A 22,853-nucleotide genomic window follows, 5' to 3' on the forward strand; every position below is an offset into this window, starting at 1 on the left:
ATCTAATATTTCATTTATATTTATTTAATTTCGGATTATCATATTATAATATGATAATCCGAAATTATATATATTATATTATACTGATTCAGTTTTATTATTGAAATTTTAAACTTAATATCTTATTATTTATTATTTTTTTCTCTCTTTTAACTTGTGGTAAGAGTTTGTACATTTTGACAAGAATAATTAAATTAAAGTTAAAAAAACGTTTAGAGGAAGCGACAGGACTTGCCCAGATTCTTATTTTTCCTCTCAACATGTTTCTTCTCCGCACCTGCATCTTCAACATCTCATAAGACTGGCGTCCAGCATAATAAATAGAGTTGCGCTCGAGGGACTAAAGTTGCGCAGCTTGTTGCGTCCGTGCTCACCCAGTGTAAACGTACCATGGTATCTGTCATGTGTAAGAATCAAATGTCAACGACAGAATTTGTTTGTTTTTGTAGGTTATGTTTGAGTCAGATTATTTATTTTTAAAAATTAAAACCGTTATAATTTTAAAAGTTAAAAATCAGTTACTATTAAGTTTGTTGAACAAAAGAGTCATTATCAATAAACTGCTTAGACATTGCAGTGCCACAATGTCAGCAAACGAAGCAACTGAATACTATAAGGTTGTTAAAGGCATAATTGATAATAATAAAGAAAATTCTGACAATGGAAGAAGGGGTATGAGGAACTACTTGTCTCAAGAAGTCGTAAGATTAGATGGTAGGTACCTTTAAGCTGCTACACTTTGTTCTAGTCGAGACATCAGTAACTCTGACTTAAAAACTGAATAAATTTGGAAATGTATATTAAAAAAAACTTCTATTTCATGTGTAAATTTTATATTGAAACTAGGTATATCATCAGGTTAAAGTCTACAGGGATGGTGCTGGAGATCAATATCCTAAACTAATATAAAAAAATTACCACAAAGAAGCTTTTAAAACCTAGAAGAAAATTTTCATACTCGAGTTTTGTGGGATTGTATTTTTGAGTAAATACATGAACAAATTAAATGTAACTTACTGTATACAAATATTTATTGCGAACAAAAAGAAAAAAATTTAAGTAGGTTGTGATTCACAGTATCAAAAGCTTTAGAGAAATCCAGCAATATCAATGCTGCAAGTTTTTTTTTCATCAATTGTTCAGCTGATATCATCCAGTACTTTTAAAAAAGCTGTTATGGCACTGCAAGACGCTTTAAAGTGCGACTACAGATAGTCAAGTATATGATTTTCCATGTGGAACTTCACAACCTGTTTATATATTATTCTCTCTAATATCTTAGATACCACAGGGCTAATGTGTGAAAGATCCAAAAGTTTGCATGGACTGCTTGCAGTAGGAATGGTATGTACATGTGCTACCTTCCAAACTGTAGAATAAACTCTGTTTTTTAAAGAGTAATTCACTTTATGATAAGTTTGTGCTAATACATAAGGCATATCATGCCCTATGGGTCACAACCTGGGGCATTTGATAAAAAGCAATCATGAATAATCAAAGTAGAACACTGCAAGTTTCTATAGATTTCAGCAGTATTTCTCTAGTTTATATAAATCTTTTAGGAATATCTCTATCCTGCAGACATATATTATGTATGTATACTGATAATGCTGGATTTTAATTAAAAAAATGATTCTGTGGCATCACAAAGAAGAAAATTGAGTACTAATGTTGAGCAGTGAAAGTTTTTTATAAAACACCTCCAGAAGAATGTTATATCTTATCTTCTTTTAAACATTTCATTATTTGCCTGTCTATGGTTAGACTGATAATGAATATAAGAATGGTGAAGTCCATGAGTTTTACTTGACTTGTATAATAAACTAACACAAAATTGAGACAAACTTTAATGTACTTGCTACACCAATCTCTTATATTGTCTAGTGTTATCTCTTGCTTCTTACAGTAATTAAATTTTGTTAATTTGAAAACTCATCTAGTTTAGAAATAACAAATCTACAACATTGGCAATAGATGTTGTAGAGTTACGGATGGGAATTTGGTGTGGATTCATCTGCTATCTTTATGACCTGACTAAAGCATTTGATTGTGTCTCTCATGGGATCCTTATCCATATTTTAAAACTATGCCATCTGGATGTTAATGGTGTGAGACTAAGGATTCTGGTCAATATGTTGGTTTTATGAACAGTGTTTGAACTGACAAAAGCATAAATCATGGTGTACCACAAGGTTCTGTCCTTGGTCCGCTGCTGTTCATCAAATCCCTTAATGATCTTCCAAATGTTAAACCTATCCTTTTTGCAGGTGATACTAGTAATGTTATCTAGGACTGATTTTATCCTGTGTTACACATGATGGTTTTTGGCTAATAGACTTTGAATAAAGCCAATAAAAAGTCAAAGATTAACAAGTTAAACTTTAGTTTAAAAAAAAATCATTTATTTATTTACAGGATACACCATTCTAACAAAATTACAAATTCAAATATGCTTTATTGTTTGAACAAAATATTGTTATAAACAAAGCTTCACCTAACCCTAAAGAGACAGAGTTACAAGGTTAAAATTATATTTAAAAATACAAGTTACAATGATGAATAAAAGTTAAACAGTTAAAATCTTAACTAAATACAGTTCAACATGTAGGGATAAAAAAAAAGAAAAACATTTAAAACAAACAGGTTAGGAAAAGAGCTAGGTCTCCCTTAATTAATTAAAATCTGATTGTCGTTGAAATATTCAGCCACAGAGTAATAAGCTCGACCACTCAGAAATCTCCTCAAGAGAAACTTAAATTTGATGACAGATTTTGCCCCTCTAATGTCCTCTGGTAGGTGGTTAAAGATTTTTATACCTTCATAAAAAATTGATCTCTTTACCAAGGCAAGATGTTGGAAAGGGAAGCCGCAAATTATTCCGCTGGCGGGTGACATATCGTGGATTCTGTAGGACAAACCTGTATTGATGGGAGAAAATAAGGCATGCCACTTCCTGTATGTACAGGCAGTAGATTGTAAGAATGCCCTCCCTGATAAAATATGGTCGGCATGATTCCCTAGGTGATATCCCGCATATATAACGCACAGCACGTTTCTGTAAAACAAACAACATCTGTAGAAGATAGTTGCTTGCACTACCCCAAAAGCAGACACCATACCTGAGATGGGACTCAATCAGGGAAAAGTACACGGCTCTCCCAATCCCCATGCCAAGCTCCCGACAGGCCACCCTAACAGCAAAACAACCCGCAGAAACCCTATTGCTGAGACTCCGTATATGGTCCTCAAACTTAAGTTCCTTGTCAATCAATCACCAGACCCAAAAACTTATTGTTAGAATAAGGCGGGACAGGGCAGTTAGCAATAAGAATATTATCAAGACTACGGTTATTTGTAAAACAAATTAGTTTGGTCTTCTCTGGATTTAATGATAGTAAATTTGCCCTGAACCACTCATATATAAGTTAAAGATCAGCCAACATGGCTATTCTCAAAGAGTCGGTATCATACCCATGCCAGAGAACGGTGGTGTCGTCAGCAAAGACCGTGAATTTTCCCTGGATATTAAGTCGGATGAGGTCATTAATATATAGGAGAAAAAGTATTGGTCCCAGTACCGACCCCTGAGGTACTCCCCAGGCAACAGATTGATATTCAGAATACTCCGACCCCACACACACTCTCTGACGACGACCCTTTAGATATGAACAAAACCAACTCGCCGCCAAGCCCCTAAAACCATAGTGGAAGAGCTTCCGCAGCAGAACCTCGTGACTGACGCAATCGAAGGCTTTCGACAAGTCACAAAACACAGCAGCGGAAACTCCACCACCGTTAATCTGACAGTAGACATCACTCATAAAGTTAAACATTGCGTCATTTGTGTTTTTATTTTCTTGAAAGCCAAACTGAGAACCACTAAGAATAATCTTAAATCTTATTCATTTTCAATAATCTTTGAAAGTGTGGACAGAAGGGATATTGGTCTAAAGTTTGATGGTTCAGCGAGGCTGCCCGTCTTATGAATTGGGATAACCTTAGCAGATTTTAGGCAAGCGGGAAAGGGCCCATAACCCATGATGCATTTATAGCTTCAACAAGGACACTCAGAGAGATGTCCGGCATGTTCAGGAGTATTTTGGCAGATAGGCCATCCTCCCCGGCTGAGTTTTTGTTTTTTATAGAAGTTAATACCTCCTTAAGCTCAATCAAGTCTGTAGGTATAAAGAAAAATGATCCTTGAATACTGGTGCCTGATAAATAAGTAAGTGGATCTGTTGTTGGGAAACCCAAATCTTTATGGATTTTATCAGCAATTCCAATAAAAAAGTCATTTATATGACTAGCAGAACATTCAGGGACTGCCATGGAATAATTGCTGTATGATTGACGGATATCATTAACAATCTTCCAGCATTCTATAGACTTGTTTGTGGCCTTATTTAGGCAATTTGAGTAGAAGGATCTTTTGGCGATTTTTATTAGTCGCCGATACAAAGACCTATAAGAGTTAAAATATTGATGAAAAGCCGGGGCAATTCGTGAACTTTCTTAATGTGTGAAGGGATCTCAAATTTCTACATGAAGTTTTAAGTCCCCTAGTTAACCATGACTTCTTGTTCTTTTTTGGTCTAATTTTCACCATGGGAAAAGAGATATCAAAGAGGTTTATCAATCTCCGGTGGAAACACGACAACGGATCCGTCGAATTCAACACGCTTTCCCATCCAGCAGCCACACACGAGTCATGGAAGTCATAAATTATATCCTAACCCTAAATGTATATAATTATTCTGCCATCAACAAATATATTAATAAGATATTGTATAATGAACTTAATCTATCTAAATGTATATTAATATGTAGCAGCCCTAATGTAAGATTTACAAATAAGATAAAACTTCCAATAACTTAACCAAAAACTTCAAAAAAAAATATAAAGCAACTAAAAACATACCATTAAAATAATGAAAATAAGAAAAGTAAAAGCAGTCAAATTTATTTTATAATTAACATTTAGCACTCAACGAGTAAACTCAGACACCTTTTAGTTTTGAAGGCTTTAAATCCATTAAGTCAAAAGCCTGATTAAATCTATTTCCAAACATGTGGAGTAGATTAATTGGAGAAAATTTACCATAGTTTGTATGGTGACATTCAACCAGGAAAAGAAAACTGAAAAGCACACCTAAATTTTATATCTGAAAGCACACCAAGTGTGCTTTCAGATATAAAATTCCTAGTTTTTACTTTTGTAGATACTAAATTAATAACATGTAAATCACCTGTTAGGAAAAATAGAACACTTTTCACTTCGATCCTTAAGGATCATCTATCATACATCCTTGTCCACAGCAAATATTTAAGCTTCAATAGAAGTGTACCCCATGCATAGAGATTGTTGTAGGCAGTACCTTAGAGACCTTCATATACTTATATTTCCTTGCTCCTACATCATCAATTTTTAGTTTACATTGTTAATAACGTCTTGCAGTTTAAAATTTATTCAGATTAAACTTGTTACAATATCAGGCATAGTAGGAATATTAATACAGACTTTCACAGGGTCTCTAGAACTAGTCGAGGTTCTGACTTCTATTGTGTCCAGTTCTTTAATGTTATTTCACTCTATATAAAAATGTTGAAGCCCTGATATTTTTTAAGAAAATTAAATTGGTGAGAGGTACTTCTTTTGATGATTTTAGAAGAAACTGTAACTATATCTAAATATACATTTGTAGATTTTAGATTGCCGGCATTTATTTGCTGATTCTGTATGAAGGCATTCTGTTACATTTTCTTTGAATTGTGTTTAGATTTTAATAAGTAACGTTAAATTTCATAGTTTTTTATAGATATTTGTAGTCTTCAGGCCTAAGTTTTGACTTGGGTAAACACATACGCTATAAGACATTAATAAATACCTGTTTTTTGTAAACCACTTCCATTCCTTACATTCTCTCGGCCAGGCATTAATTTTAACAATTTAAACAGTTCATCTATCGCTGTCTATCAGATGTCTTTTTTGTCAACTACTACTGATCACTTCAATAATGCTAATTTTTTCTAAAAATATTCAAATAGTTTTTGCTTTTATCTTTCATCTCTTACAAAGTAAACCAGCTGTGAAAAGTAACTTCAGATGTTCCCAGGGCTCTATTCTGCCTTTATTTTGTTAATATTTCACTTGTATATAGTGTAGTATAATGATCTCTTAACTTATTAAAAATATCAATTTCCTTTAATTGTTATTGCTTTATTTTCTGTTTGTTTTAGCGACACTCACCTTTGAGACTGATACAATAAATCATTCATGCGAGTTTCTAAATAAGGCATCTGGTCCTGCAATAAAAGAGAGATCACATTCAACAATTTTTGTAGGAAAAGACAGTGCTGCATTATTGGTTTCACTAAAGAACCTTGCAGATTCAATGCTTGGCACCAGTTGTCATATCAGTGATATGGTAATAAAATTAGTTTTGTTAATTATTATGCAAGTGAACCTCATTTTTAATATTAACTTACTATAGAAGGAATATTATAGTGCAAAGACAGATATTATTATTGCACTGTTTATTTGATTTCACCAAAATATGGGAATAATTGGTGATATATTGCTCCCTTAGCCCTAAATTTTTTTTGTAGGTTGAACTGAGTGAAAGTGTACCACACATTCAAAAAAATTCCTATTTATTAGAAGACCACAAGAAAAGTTTAACGGATTTTAGGCAAAAAATAGAAATAATCATGCAAGGTTTTAGAAAGTTGCAATTGCCCGAGAATGAAACTGAACCTTTGTTAGCAGTTATTGAACATACCCAACAAACTGTTAATTTAAGCAGTGGTAAGAGTATCTGTATTTAAAAAAAAAAAAAAATTACTAATGGCATCTATTTTTCAGCTTCAGAAATATCCAGTTTTTCAGACAAAGATATTATAACATCTTCCCCAATAAGTAGGAACAAACAAGCTATATTTTAATAATATTTCCAGGAGATTTAAACTTTGCTTTTTGTACATACATATTTTTGAAATATAATTATTTTAAATTTTTAAACTTAAACATGTGTTAATATGGGTTTGTCTTTTGGGACCTAAAGTAGTATTTGTTTATTATAACTATACTTATAGGCAATTATGCATATATTAATATAGCTAAGATATTAAGTTGTTTGTTCTAAATTACGAGTGGTTCCTCAGATATATTAAAAAAACCGCAATTTGCTTAATTCATTTTTATAATCCCAGGAAACCTAAATCAAATCCATAAATACTTTCCATGAATATTCTGATATGGGCTTCTTGGAAAATTTTTGAATGAATAATAGATTGAAAAAAAATTAATTTTGGAACTTCCAAAGATATAATGAAATACTAAAAAGTTGTTTCCATTTTCAAAGAGTTTATTTTGTTTTGTAGTTGGATGTAATGGGTGGAATGCATAAAAAGTAGTAGATACTAATGCTTCGCTAAAAAGTATTTACTTTGTAACATTTGCTTTTACATAAAAGTATCTACTTCGCCTATGAAGTAAATACTACACTGTACGGCCCAACAGAACAGAAGTACCTACTACTTAAGAGAAAAGTATCTACTAGTGTCGCAGTAAGCTCGTGTCAAAGTTCTCAAAATTGACAAAACACTTGTCAAAACTCGTTTTTCTATCAGTGCGTCTATTAGTACTTAGTGTGTTCGTGTAATTCGGTTCGGATTCACACTTTTTAAAAGTTCAATGATTATAATACTGGTTTAACTATGAGTGATTCTTCAGATTCCGATGCAACAAAAGAGCTAGGACAAGATAAAAACGAACAAGTATTATTTGTTACTCTACTTGAAAGTTATCAAATTTTATTTGATAAAAAGATGACACCAAAAATTAAAAACGAAAAAGAAGATAAACACTCAAAACCAACTTTGAAAAAGTTTAATAACATGAAAACAAAAGTTAGAAAATAGTTGACTTGAAAAAACTGGAAATAAAAGTATTGTACTGACGGAATGGCAAAAAAAATTTTTCGACTTATGGAATGTAGGAGAAAACCCAGTTCTACACAGAGTACCAGGTGCATGTCAGGCCGGTGTAGGCAACGAGATTGATGTTTCCTTCCAAAACAGTGAAGATGACTTCCTCAGTTCTAAATCTGGCTCCAAACAAGTTAAAGTCATGACACCTAAAGGTTCTAAAGCAGCTGATAAGGAGGAGACACTTATTCAACTATAAAAGACCTGTCTACGAAAACAAATTGAAACAGCCGAAGCCCAAATTTCTGCTTCTCAGGAACGGGCCGCGATTACATTGGTAAATTTTGCCAAAACTGGTGGGCAGTTAGTTGACCATTTAATTAGGCGGGACATGTTGGATTATTAACAGGAATATAAAATCTACGTATGAACCCATAATTTAAATATAATATGAGATGTAGTATCCATTTATTTCTTTTATAGTTTGATATTTTGTCACAAACTTAAAATTGAAATAATAAGTTTATTTAGTTGTTACTTTTTTATACGTAGTTTATTATGGAACATTTTATAAGTTACCTATTTAGTATATAATTATCATAATAATAATAATAACTTTATAAAATTATTAGGTATGTTAGTTATCATTACGAAATAAAAACTCAGCAACTTCATTTCTGCGCTGTGTACCTTGATTTCGAATTTGTGCTTGATTACCCTCTGGCATTAGTTCATTGGGATGCTGAACTTCCATCTCAATTCGATCAAAATCATGGTATGGATTTTGTAGATATTTAGCTATATTGTGAAGTACAAATGCACTCACAATATGTTCCGGAATGTTTTCAGTTTTTAGGCGAAAAGTATACTGAAGCATTGGAAAACGCCTTTTTAACTGACCAAAGCAGCGCTCTATGACACATCGTTCCTTTGCATGGATTAAATTATAATTTTCTTGCATTGGTGTAGTTGGAATTTTATATGGCGTCAATAACCACGGGGCAACACCATATCCTTCATCACCTAATAAAGCTGCTTCGTGCACATTATTATACATAATTCCATGCACTATGGAGTTTCGCCAAATTCGACTATCGTGTACGGAGCCTGGCCAAGATGCATCCACACTTGTAAAAATTTCTCGGGCATTACAAGTAGTAGGGGGTTAATCGATAGAATGGACTGTATAATAATTAATAAAAATACCAATAGGTATACTTGACTGGCTAATTATATTAAATTAACATGTAATGACAGTGAATCTCAAAAGCTATATTAGGACTAAAAACTATAACAAAATAATCGCATAGAAAATCCAAAAGTCATACTAAGCACAAAATAATGGCTGAGCACGACGACGGCGGTGTCTGGACCCCGCCAAACGCAGGAACAACGGCAGCATTGTCGGCTTTATTATTTGAGTCTATTAGACTTAATTTATGACTTAAAGCTCGAATCTGATGCCGCCAGTTTTGCATAACAGCAAATGTCAATAAACCAAAAACTAATAATTCTTCAAGTAGCTTGAACATTTATTGAGCATACCCCTTTTCTGTTCACGTATTCATCACCGTGAATAGATGGTTTTGTTATTTTTACATGGGTACAGTCAATAACACCTATAACCCTGGGCATTCGCTCACCACGTGCTCCCTCATTAATAGCAACTCTAAGCAATTCGTTAGTGTTGGGGAACTTTATCAAATTGTTTCTTTATGAATAAATTGCTTTAGATACCGTGGCTAAGGTTCTGGAAACAGTGTTTTGATTGACGTCTAGATCAACACCAACTCCTTGCTGAAATCCAGGATCTCCTGTAAGAAAAGTTATTTACATTTTTCAAATTACAAAGTTAATTTACTAGAAACACCTAGACATCTCAAAAAAACCTCAATTTTCTGAGTTGGTGACAGGGCTCCACCCACTGTTTCCACCGGTTCATTATCATCTTGGAGAAAATAATGTCCAAGCCACTCTACATTTTCTCTATTAAATCTAAAATACCAAAGCGTGATTAGATGATTGGGATAGAAAAATCTATTAAATTTATGGTAATTACCTAAATAATTTTCGATATAAATCGTCATTATTGTATTCTCTTCTTTGTTTCTATACTTTTTGACCATGCACATCCATAAAAACTGCCATTTTTTACTAAAACACTTTGATTGCTGGGGCCGAAGTTTGTTAAACACCAACTTCATTTAAACTGTAGTAAATACTACTATAACTAGTAGATACTTCCAAAGCATAGCACCTTCTTCTATGTATCGCGTACACATAGTAGTATATGCTACATAGAGTAGTAAATGCTTAATTAGTGTAGTATATAAACTTTAGAAATGTAGTACATACTTGAAGCATTAGCATATACTACTTTTTATGCATTCCACCCATTGTTTCTTTCGACAATACTCTAGCTATAGAATTTTTAATTAATTTTTAAAATTAATATTTAAATTATAGTTTAAATAATTTCAAAATCTGTTTAATTTTTCTTTAAATCTAAATTCTAATTTATATAATGGCTGTTATAATAAATTATTGTATATGATGTATATCATTTTAAGCAATTTTTTTCAGGCAAATTAAATAATAATTGTATTGAAGAAAAACATGTTTTATTTTCATTTGTCCAATTGATGATATGTCGTACATTATTGTTAGTACACTGTCGAAGATTATTTCAGTAAATTAACTCATTTAGATATGTAAAATTAAGCTGCAAAGTTTTATTTTTATGTATTTAACACCTAACAACTAATCAAAAAGACCCTTTTCTCTATGAGTAACGCAACCTTTTTGATTAGGCGTTTGCTTTAGATATTACGATTAAATGATTTTTGATTTCCCGCCTTAATTTGGCCACGCCTTTCTACCATTTTGATTGGTCCAATTAGGCACGTCAAACTGTCAAGTTAGTAACAACAGTTTTCGTTGCCAAGCGAGAGGACGCTACCTGATTTGTCAGAAGAATTTTCATCAGTATGTATGCAACCACCACTTCACTATATATTTGTGTTCTGTGCTGCCTCTATAATTAACAGAAGATTGTGGAAAGTAGGGTCGAATTAGATGTATTAGTTGTTGTCTTTAAGAAAGCCAATGTGTCAGCATCCTTTTTTAAACGTAATTGTTTCATTGATTGTTTACCAATCTAAATGCATCTACGAATAATCTAATTGGTTGCGTGTATGTGGCGCCACCTACCGAGAACGCTTAAAAACCCAACCACGAACTGTCGAACAGTATAAAAACGAAAACTGTCCCGCAACTGTCAAAGGAAATAAAAATTAATAAGTTTGGCTTGGCGCGGTGCCCCACCTAGCTTCGTGCCCAAGAAAAACCGTTAAAACGCTTCCAAATCATCGCCCGAAATAGTTTTGGTTACCTCGGTGGCGGACCCCTCGACCGATTTTCTTCTTCAGTTTGCGTCATCCGCTTGTTTAGAAAAGCCGGAAAGCGGACACGCGTTAAGTGACCACCGCGCTAGTTGGTGCTATTTGTAGTGTTTTGTGGCTAGATTTCCCATATAGTTTAGAAGAGAGTTTACGACACTGCTGCGGTCGGTCCCCCTTTGATCAAACAACATGTCTTCCAGATCGAAAAAGTCGTCGACGCCAGCGTCGCAGCCTCCCCCGAGGCCCGCGAGCCCCCTTAGTCCTACGAGACACTCGCGGTTACAAGAGAAGGCCGATTTGCAAAACTTAAACGACCGGCTGGCATGTTATATCGAGAAAGTCAGGTTAGTTTTTGATATAATTTGCACTCTATAAAGGAAATTTTCAATATTTTCCCAGTGTTTGTAGGTCACAGATGTTGCTTATCTAGTTTTTCATTACTGGTCATGCTCATTACATAGGTCTGTTTACTTCTAGGATTGTTTACTTATTTGGGTTGTGAAATTGGGTGTACCTACTTTCCCTAATTAATAAAATAATTCTATAAACATATAGTATGACTCAGAATAGCCATATGATTTTTAACTAGTATTATAGTATGGGAAATTTGCTTTGACTCATTATTTGCCATAAGGTCATAAATAAAAATTTATAGAAATATTTATTTCTGCTTTATTTAAGATTTCCTACAAAGTTTTTACAAGCTTTAAGGCCACTTTAATCTCTTAAGTTACAAATAATATTATTAAGTAACACTATTGTTAAATGATCTGGCTCAAACTGTAAACCCCAAAACTGTCAAGAAGTAAATGTAACTTTTTTGCAATTACATTTACTTCTTGTAAAGAAATTATTTCTTTAACTTGAGAAAATACAAAATACCATAACTACAACCCAAACACATTATTTATTTATTTATCAATGGGTTTAGCCCAGTATTACAAAAAGAATTGTATAAAAAAACATAATACAAGCTGCACTAAATCTAACCCATAACTAATATATCTATGTATACCTTTTAGGGAAGCTTTGGTCATGTAACTTCAATGACTGATGTTAAACTTCTTCAGGAAGACATTGATAATTTTTATGGCTGGTGTCAAGCAAATCATATGGACCTTAATGTAAAAAATGCTATCAAATATCATTTTCAAGAGTAAAAAGTACTATTTCTTACAATTATTTCATCAACCATACTAACTTAAAGGTTACCAATGAAATGAAGGATCTTGGTGTTGTATTGGACAGCAAATTTTCATTTGATATTCATATATCGGGTATTATCTCTCGGGCTCATAGAATGTTAGGTTTCATCATATGGTCTAGTAAGGACTTTTCAATTTTTACGATAAAGAAACTATATTGCTCGCTAGTTAGAAGTGTTCTGGAGTATTGCTCACCTATCTGGAACCCTTGTTATGTAACACATGTAACTGCAATTGAGCGAGTGCAGAATAAGTTTCTTCATTATATTGGTTACAGGTGTGGTTATATCAGAGATGATTATTCTTATCGTGAATTAAGATAGCTACTTAATATTGATACTTTGGAAGGGAGGAGACTAAATCTTGAAATTCGTTTACTTCACAAGGTTATTAATGGTGTAATTGATTGTCCAGATCTTTTAAATCTAGTATGTCTGAATGTACCTATAAGAAGGAATCGGCATACTAATGTTTTTTATGTTCCTTACCATTCTACAAATTATGGCAAAAATAACCCTATTACAAGAATGTTAAATAATGCAAACTCTATGCAACAATCTGTAGATTTTTTTGGAACTTCAAAGGCAAGATTTAGAGGATCTTTAAGACATATATTGTGATATAGACTTTCATTTTTTTTTTGTATAGCAATGTATATCTATACTGTATTTAGTAATTAGTTCTATTTATTGTAAAATGGCAAGTCCATAAATAAATAAACACAATGTAATACAATGGGATCTGCACATTGAGTGGGTAGCCTCAAAACTTAACAAACATTTTTATCTCTTTCGTCATCTGACAGAAAATGTATCTGAGGCAATCTTAAATGCCTATTTTGCAACTTTTCGTGCGCAAATGTCTTATGTTGTGTTGACTTAGGGTCATGCTCACTGTGCTCAACATCTTTTTGGTCTTCAGAGAAAGGTAGTTAGGATCTTGAGTGGACTGGGGTTCAGGGAAGATTGTAGAGCTGTATTTTGAAATATGGGAATAGTAACATTTCCATCCCTCTAAAGTCTACATCCTGGAATGTCTGCTGTATGAATTTGCTTCTTATGGTGATTTGCATAATCACCAAATCAGAAATAAAAATACTTCAATGCAGGCTTTCTGACATCTGAAGAAGTGTCAGAATGGTTGAGGTTTCTGGGGGATAAAATATTTTAATTCCTTGACAAATGAAATAAAACTCTTAGAAGGAAATAAGTTTAATGAAAAAATAAAACTCTTCTTCATAAATAATTTATGTTATTCAAATGAGGAATATTTTAAAATATGTTGCACTCAAAATATGTTTTAATCTTTTAATATTTTATCTTAATTGTTCAGTGCCTAAGGTGTATGTATGTGAGTAGCAAGGGGACCTATTTTGAAATGTAATATGTGTAACTTTAACATTTTCTGTGTTTTATTGTAAACATGTTTTTAAGATCTTAACTGATTTTTGTATTACATTTTTGAGATATGTACATTACTATTGTAGTTATTAACATGAATAAACTAAATAGGATACCAATATTACAGTAATTTATTTATAAGGTTTACTCTGTTGATGAAGGTTAAACAGTGTTAGTAGTGTGCTCAGTAGTGTGGTAAAGTTTCAATTTCAAAATATGCTTTATTGTTGTAAACATTTGTTGTTTAGCTGGAACAAAGCTTGATACAAAAAAAAAAAAAGGTCAGAACAAACAACAAAAAATATATGAAATATACACACGAATAAAGTGCTGATAAAACCTACAACTAAAAAAAAAACACTCAATCAAACTTATACCAGTAGAAACTAAATACATTAAAATATGCCAATATAATATTCTCCAATATCATAATAGGGTCTTACAACAAGCAATTTCCTGACTTCTCTGTTAAACCTATTAGCCTATGAAATCTGTCTTATTCTGATAGGCAAATGGTTAAAAAGTTGATGACTATTATATGCAACAGAGTCATGCACCAGGGATACTTTTTTACACCACTTTTACTCCACAAGGCACATGATCTGTCTGCCTTATAAAGTAAAAGACAAACTGCCACCATATTTCTTGTGTAAATGGAATTCAATTAATGCAAAATATGCCTGTTTAGTCCTACCTTTATATAACTTATTGGAGATTATCCTAATTGTAAAGCAGTTTAATGCAAGTTTTAAGTTTATGGGGAAAGACTCCTGTGGCAAAAGAAATATTTATAGCCTCTGTCCGCACTTTTTCCTTCCCACCCTAAACCTTTGTTATTTTTTAATTCTAAAATTATTTCTTTAATTTGAATAACATTAATTGGTGAGAAGAAAAATGTTTAATGCACAAATGCTAAACTAACTTCCTTTCTGGTCCTAATTTCACTGGATAAAGTCTAAAACTGGTACTTTACTATATATCATTCATTTTCCTATTTATTTACAAGTGTGGAATTAAATCCAATTTTTCTACCCTATGACTTAAGTTTAGAAAAAGATTCATAATTATTTACAATAAAGTCCTTACAGCTTTGATTAAAAATCTTAATCCTACTTATAGTTTTTTTATTTGGTGGTATACCTAATTAAGTGTTTATTAACATTTGCTCTTGTTTGATGATGATGGTTTACGAATTTTTTTAGTGTTTCTCTTTTATGAATATATGTACAAATATAATGTATGTATAAACAATCTAAGTTGCAGATGTTGCTGTTATACAATGATCTAGTTGCATATTGCCTATCTTAATGGTTGTAAATTACTTTTGTATGTACTCCCCCATACTACAAGGCCGTACTGCAGCAATGATTCCACCAGAGATTTGTATACTAATTTGATCAGTAATGCAGAAAAATTCTCTAAGAAGATAACATTTATGAATTAAGGTGTGAATTTTTTTTGTGAGATGTGATATATGTTCTGTCCATTTTAAACGCTGATCAATAACTATTCCTAAATATTTACCTAGTTTTCTTTAACTCTAGTATAAAACAGTGGTTTTCTTCACTTGTCTGAATTTCAGTAAAATTCGGTCTACTTGTGCTTGTTAGCAAAAACGCAATATAAATTTGTTTTGGATAAATTTAGGGACAATTTAAAGGAGTCTAACCATAGTTTGACAAAACCAAAACCACGCAACACTCTTTGTTTTGCCTCTTCCCATGTCTTACCAGTAAAAACAAGTACTGTATCATCAGCATAGGATATAATGAAGAGAATAGGACCCAATATGGTGCCTTGTGGGACTCCAATATTTATTTTCAGAGGGTGACTAAGCACTTGATTTAGTTTCAGAAATTGATCTCTATCGGAAAGATAGCTTTTAAAAAGGTCCAATACCCTGCCTCGAACACCATAATTTGATAACACATCAAGGAGTTTTTGATGAGGCACAGTATCAAAAGCTTTCGCAACATCTATAAACACCGCTATGACTTTATTACTGATATTAAGATTATTTACTATTTCTGAGACTAGTGAATACATAGCATCTGCCATACTTAAACCCTCTGAAAATCCAAACTGATTCAGTGAGAGTATGCTATTTTTATCAGTCTGTCCCCAAAATTATTTATCAAACTAATAGGATGATAATTCTGAATTTTAATTTTTTTTTCCACATATTTTGATGAATCCAAGAGTAATCTTATATAAAGTGCCAATTTTGCGATATAAATTATAATAAGTAATAAACGGTTTATTTATTTCATATCAAAAGATTACAATTCTACATTCCATTTTACAATCTATAATGAAATAAAAGGCTATGTCAGCTTGCTTCGGATGAAGCAGCCTCTAGAGCTTAGAAAGTGTGAAAAACATTATTATTTTAAAGGTTACTATTTTTTGTAAAATCTTATAATAAGAGTAGGGATAACCTAAAAAAATGGATTTATAATATCATAACAGAATGGTATAATAAGAATTGTCTAACACAGAGAAGAGAAGAAAGAATTTAAAATGTAAGAGACAGATAAAGGGAAAGTGAAAAAAAAAACATATATTTAATAACTTTATGAAAAAAGACAACAGAGAGCAAGGTATGCCAGTCAGCAATATTAAGCCACCCCAACTTAGATAATTTATGAGATATTCTTTCTTTATGGTTTATCAACATCATACTTACAAAGCATCACCCTGGTTTCCTGTGACAAATAGTATCTATGGGAGTAAATAAGTTTAAGCATTAAATAGGCCCTTTTCAAGCATATAGGGTAATATTATACTTAACAATCAATAATTAGGCCTAGATTTTTTACAGAATCTTTAAATAATATTATATTTGTGCCAAGTTTGAGTTCTATAGTATTCTGTAGCTGATAGCTCACAGTTCATTAACCTCACAATTTATTTTTATGGGCTACACTTTATATTTTACTGAATTCAAAAAGTAGATCTAAATCAATAATTATTTTAAATATTTCACATTTGTTAGGTATCTGGAGGCCGAAAACAACAGGCTTACCCGAGAAATCCAGACATCTCAAGAAACAGTCACCCGAGAAGTGTCTAACATTAAGTCTATGTACGATCACGAACTGAGCGACGCTCGAAAACTCTTGGACGAGACTCACAGAGAAAAAGCCAGGTTAGAAATTGACGTGAAACGTCTCTTGGATGAAAACGATGAACTGAAAGCAGATTTGGCGAAGAAAACAAAGGATCTTACCCTCGCCGAGAACTCTGCGAGAATATACGAGACCAGGTGCAATGAGTTGCAATTGAAATATAATCAGGCGAATGCCGATGCGAAGAAGGCTACTGCCGACCTGAAGGACTTGGAGAAGGAGAGGGACAAGTTGAAGAAATTGCTGGACGAGCATAGGAAGCAACTGGAGGAAGAGAGTTTGGCTAGAGTGGAGGTGGAGAATGCCAATCAGAGTTTAAGGGAGGAGTTGTCCTTTAAAGATCAGGTAGGCATTTGTTTGTTTATTTTGAGTATGTTTCTCTAATTAAGAATAAAATACTTCTGAAGATTAAGAATTTTACATAAGGTACCTTTCTCTTGTTATTATTGAAAAACTTCATTTGTTTAATATTACATAGATGAAATGTTTTTTAAAATAATTATCTTGGTATTGGTCAAAGTCAAAAACTGCCTTATTGTTTAAAAGAAAATATGCATTTTTGTTAACAAAGCATGTTATACACTTATACTTAAAATATAGCTTAACAAGATGAAAGAAAATAAATATACTTCAATAAAGTAGTAAATTATAAAATATACATAGTAGTACAGCATATGATTTAAGTTATCAAACCAAATATGAAATTGTAAAATAGAATAAATTATCAAAATCTGGTAAAGCTTAAAATATAAAAATTAAAGGTGTTAAAACTAATAGGTATATCATAAACTAATTAAAAAACATATATAAATAAAGCTTTAGCCTTATTGACAACAAGAAAGGAACACAAAAAACTATACAATATCCTCAAGTATCTATCCCCTATTGGTAATTAAATTATTTTTTGAATAAAGTGTACATTTAGGATGTAATAAAGATATATTACAGCTTGTTTGTACATGTATAGTGGACTGTATTATTATAATGACACTAATTTTAACATGTTATATTAGTTTAATTTACAAATAATGAATAAACTGATTACACACTTGGCGTGATGATATCGACGTTGTCTGTCTTCTGTCACTTCTTGAGAACCGTGGTTGACGTGTGGTCTTCGACCATAGTAGTAGTAGAAGTAGTAGTAGTAGAATACATAGTAGAAGTAGCGCAAGCCACAACATTGTTGTTGTTTTCTTTGTAAGAGTGACTTAAAATTTAAAATATATGAAACATTCAAGGGATATTGTTTTTTGTAGTTCTGATCAAAAAGCCTAGAGCCTTTGTAGGATTATTTATTATGTGACAGAAATTATTGTTAAATTTCAAGTTTGACTGAAAGAAAACTCCCCAAGTCCTTCACCCCACTTTCACGCTTTATAATGACATCAACAACTTTATAGTTATGTGAAATAGGATTTGTTTTCCCGATAAACATTATGATTGAAAATTTTTTCTTGTTAAGGAACATTTTATTATCTGAGAACCATTTAGTTACTTTATTGATATTGAGCTGTAACAAATCAGAAACAAATCAGAATTTGGTTTTGATTTTATGGCTTTATAAGTTTGAAATCATTGCAAAAAGTAATCCTGTAGAGTTTGACACTCTGGCAATGCGTTTATAAAACACAAAAAAAGTAAAGGACCCAGATTGCTACCCTGTGGCATATATGAGGTTGCAATAAGGGTTCTGATTTGCAGATACGAGTATTTGACAGTTAAAGAACTACCAAGATACAGGGTGATGAACTTGAATGTAATTTTTTTGAATTTTGGCCATAAATTTAGCACTTTTTCTTTGATTTTAAGAAAATTTGAAAATGCTTTTTTTTTTGCTAATTTTAACTGTTTAGGATGTGGAAGTTGAAGACCTTGGCCCCCACACGAAGACCAGACTTAAATCCATTAACTTTTTGCATATGAGGATACATGAAATTAATTGTTTATGAAAATTAATAATCATAAGAGAGCAATTAATGGTAAATTTATTATCTGCTGTTGTCTTTTCAGAATGAGCAATTATATTTTAAGATTTAATGATTTTTCAGTAAAAGAATTTTAAAATATCTTGAAACAAAATGGAGGTCATGTCAAACATTTAGTGGAAAATATTCATAATTTTTATTTTTAATTAGATTTGAAAAATTGGATTGAAGCAAATTGAAAAATTAGTTTCACTCAAATTCTTAACCTGAACAAAATAATAAACTTCAAGAATAAAATCAAGTAATGAAAATGAGACAACATTTTTAGGAATTATATTGGATAAGGAGGTCTCTTTCAAACCGCATATATTATCATCAAATAACAAACTAGCAAGTGTCAACTTCTTACTAAGAAAAATAATGCTATACACAACAACAGACATTGGTAGAGTTGTGTACTTGGGCATGTTCCAGGTTCTAGAAATAAAAAGTCTGCCCTCTAATAAATTTAAATTCACAATAAAAAAAATCATATATATAACATACAGGAATTCTTGGGGTTTGACTGGGGTACATGGCCTACAAACTACTGCCTAGCCTGGTGGAACTACTACTAATTATATTTATTCCTGTTTTGTACTATTTATTTATGTGTTAGTATATTGGCGTTTTATACAAGAACATCATAATACATAATTTATCATTAGTTACAATATTTTAGCCCTATTTCACTTAGTAAAATCTTTTGTAATGTCTTGATTTATTACTTCTTAGCATTTTATAAAACAAATTTAAAGAAATATACAATAATCAATAACATGATTAGGTCACAATATTTTGTAATCAATTTATTACTTAGCATTTTATTGCTGGTGTTACATGTTTGATAACTATCTTATCAACAAACTATGCTTAAACTTAGATTTCACTGAAGGTTCAACTGTATTTTTGTATTTAATCATTCATTCAAAGTGTAATAAAGCAATTTATACATAGTATAGGAATGTAATTCTTTTTAAATGCATTAAAAACTTTAAATGTCAATATCTCGAAGAGGGTGAATCATAGCGAAATTTTGAAGTATACCTTTTTTATACAAAACTGTTTGTAAAATGCATATTTTTTTTAATAAAAAATTAAATTATGCCAAGTCTAAATATGTTATGGAATTTTAGAAAATGAAAATGTTTAGAAACGATTTTCCATATAAAATTAAAATCATATTCCAAATTTTCTTAAAAGCAACGAATAAATGATTAATTTATGGTCAACATTCATAAAAATTACATTAAGTTTATCATTATTGTATCCTGGTTGTCCTTGACTTTCAGACTAGAAAAATGTAACTTAACCTATTTTTTTTTTAAGGAATTTGCTCTTCAATTATTTACCAGTAATTATGGGACATTCTGTATATACATATTATTTATTAACATTGGTATTTCAGTTTTATTCCTCTTAAATAGTTCTTACTTTCTTCGCCATATTTTTATTTATGATCCTTATATAGTATACAACATGCTAGGTAGAATCTTCTCTGGTTTTTCTAATTTTTTAAAATTATTATAACTGCGGCTTTATTAATTTTTCTTTTACCCACTCCTGGTTTTATCACACTAGACCATAAACTTTTATATGGCCTGCATGAGATCACACGTTATTTCCGTACTTAGCGAGGTTAAATTTTATTTTGAAATTTTGGTAAATTGACCATGACCTAATCTACAAAAGTAGGATGAAGAAATCATTTAGCGTCAAGTTATTTTTTATTAATTTGTGTATCTTTTTAATCTTTTATATGTAAATAACTACGTTCTACTGTATTTTGAAATCCTGATGAGTAAGAATTTGTATCAAGTTGGAGTTACAAGTGTATGATTCTTTTTTATGATTGATAATTGATTTACCAAATGATTTATTGAACAACCTGATTGACCACTAGGTTGACCAAATACAAACAATAATTAATTAATTTTTAAAGTGGGTTTTAACATAGTAATTAATAATATATTCCTGTTTGAAAATCATGGCCTATAACATGTTTAAAAATACATTTATCTTTAATATACTTTTAAGTGGAAATATTTCCTATAAGGGCAGACATTACACTATATAAATAGATTATCCAATTTAACCAGAACCCTAAGTAATTTTAGGCTAAAGCACAACGTGGTCCGAACCATGAAAGGCGATCTAATTTAAAAGTTAAATGAGTCATTTTCATTGGGGAACTCCTTATGTAATTATTTACATTCATGCTTGGGTTATTTATGTATATTACATGGCATGGTATTGTTATATTAAAAAAAAATACGAATGTCCGAAACGTCAAATAACCTGAGGTGCGTGTTTATAGGCTATAAACAAGAATTAGGTCAAATTAACCCTAGAAGATTGCTTAGTAAGATTGTTTCCCAAGTTTCAGTATAAAATATGCGAGGCACGTGTATGGTGGATTGACCCAATTATCAAAGAAAACTCAAATAATTAGATATTCCCTTCTCACTAAATGACATCATTTTCAAAATAAAAACCGTTTCGCCCCACCCTGATATTCTATTCTATTCTCTACTTTACATAAATTTTATTTACCCGCGTTCCATTGAAAACGAGTTGGCTACGTAACATTCTCGTATGGGTTCACTGATATATTAAAGTGTGATGTCACCGATTCAACCGATTATCAACCAAAATATTTTTATGTTTATAAATGATGTGCTTATTTTATTTGTTGTTAAGATAATGATTTGTCAATGATGACGTGTGGGCGTGAGGTCACATTATCGGCATCTGAAAAATATACAGGGTTGGGTTGCGTCATCAGTCATAATTTTGCAAACATACTATAAATAATGAATATTTTTTAGCTTCGATTTTTAAATATGTTGTATGAAATATGGATAAATTATTTGAAATTCTTACAATCATGTCAAAACTGCCAATTTTTGACAAGCATTAGTGGCCCTTATCTTGGAAGCTACTGTATGAAAATTATCCCTACTTTAAAACTTTTCTTTATTTAATTTCCAGCAGGTTCATTAGTATAAATTCATAAAATAGTCATAAATTCTACTTGATTTGATTTTTTCAACTACTCTGAAACTTTATCATAAAATTACCAAAAACCCTGTTAACCAAAAGCAATATTTCCATTTAAATTTGATTTGATTATTACATATTAAATTACAATTGCTGATCAAATCCTGTCAAATAATTATTTGGTTATTTCATTATCAATTATATAAAAATCAGAATTATAAAACCTTGTCAAGATTGCAAAAAGGACCAGAACCAAAAATAATTGCTCATCGTGGGAGATGCCAGATGTTCATTGGGCTACTATTATACATGTACATATTTGAATGTTAAAGGAAATTAAATAAAATGTTTATTCACAGTTCTCCATTTATACTAACATACAAAAAAAGGAGTTTATACCAAATTTAATGCAGTAAATAATATTTGTACTGTACACTTTTTTATTCACAATATTATAATTAGGTCAGAGATATAACAACTTGACAGATACTGAAGATAATAAAAATAAAAAGTAAGGTATTACAACATAGCACCTAGATGACTAAATACCTGTATGTACAAAATTTGATGCAATTACAAAAAAAAATCAGACACCTAAAATTAAAGAAAGTAAAACTACAAAAACAATAAGAAAAATACAGAGAGTAAGTTATAAATTTCATTAAAATTCAACTTTTACAAATATTGGTAAAAAGACTTCATCCTCAAACGGTAATGCACCTAGTTGACAGCAGTGCCAAAGCAATCATTAAAAAGGGTGTTTTCGTATACCTATATGCTGTACATTCAGAGACTTTTGACACTGTCTGGTATATACATACTTAGA

At 31.4% G+C, this 22,853-nt stretch overlaps 2 protein-coding genes across 3 annotated transcripts in view; both read left to right on the forward strand.

Annotated features, from left to right (window-relative positions):
• Positions 1-444: 444 nt before the first annotated feature.
• On the forward strand, positions 445-7,024 carry LOC126733654 (uncharacterized). Its single transcript, XM_050437048.1, has 4 exons — positions 445-714; positions 6,238-6,425; positions 6,607-6,805; positions 6,863-7,024. The coding sequence occupies exons 1-4, from the start codon at positions 453-455 to the stop codon at positions 6,940-6,942; spliced, it is 729 nt and encodes a 242-aa protein (XP_050293005.1). The 5' UTR covers positions 445-452; the 3' UTR covers positions 6,943-7,024.
• A 4,146-nt stretch (positions 7,025-11,170) lies between these two features.
• LOC126750112 (lamin Dm0-like) overlaps positions 11,171-22,853 on the forward strand; it is a 35,769-nt gene continuing 24,086 nt past the window's right edge. Inside the window, exons 1-2 of one of the 2 annotated variants that reach the window (XM_050459621.1) lie at positions 11,171-11,671; positions 16,928-17,405. In XM_050459621.1, coding sequence (XP_050315578.1) covers positions 11,517-11,671; positions 16,928-17,405 — 633 coding nt within the window. In that variant the 5' untranslated portion in view covers positions 11,171-11,516. The remainder of the gene's footprint in view (positions 11,672-16,927; positions 17,406-22,853) is intronic. The other variant, XM_050459620.1, reaches the window with a different exon arrangement.

The sequence above is a fragment of the Anthonomus grandis genome, chromosome 2 (assembly GCF_022605725.1).
Source record: "Anthonomus grandis grandis chromosome 2, icAntGran1.3, whole genome shotgun sequence".
NCBI classification, from domain to species: Eukaryota; Metazoa; Arthropoda; class Insecta; order Coleoptera; family Curculionidae; genus Anthonomus; species Anthonomus grandis.

Coding starts and splice junctions, on each gene's coding strand:
- LOC126733654 (XM_050437048.1), top strand. CDS start 453: ATGTTTGAGTCAGATTATTTATTTTTAAAAATTAAAACCGTTATAATT. Junction 715..6,237: donor AGAAGTCGTAAGATTAGATG/GTAGGTACCTTT, acceptor TGTTTGTTTTAG/CGACACTCACCTTTGAGACT. Junction 6,806..6,862: donor AACTGTTAATTTAAGCAGTG/GTAAGAGTATCT, acceptor TCTATTTTTCAG/CTTCAGAAATATCCAGTTTT.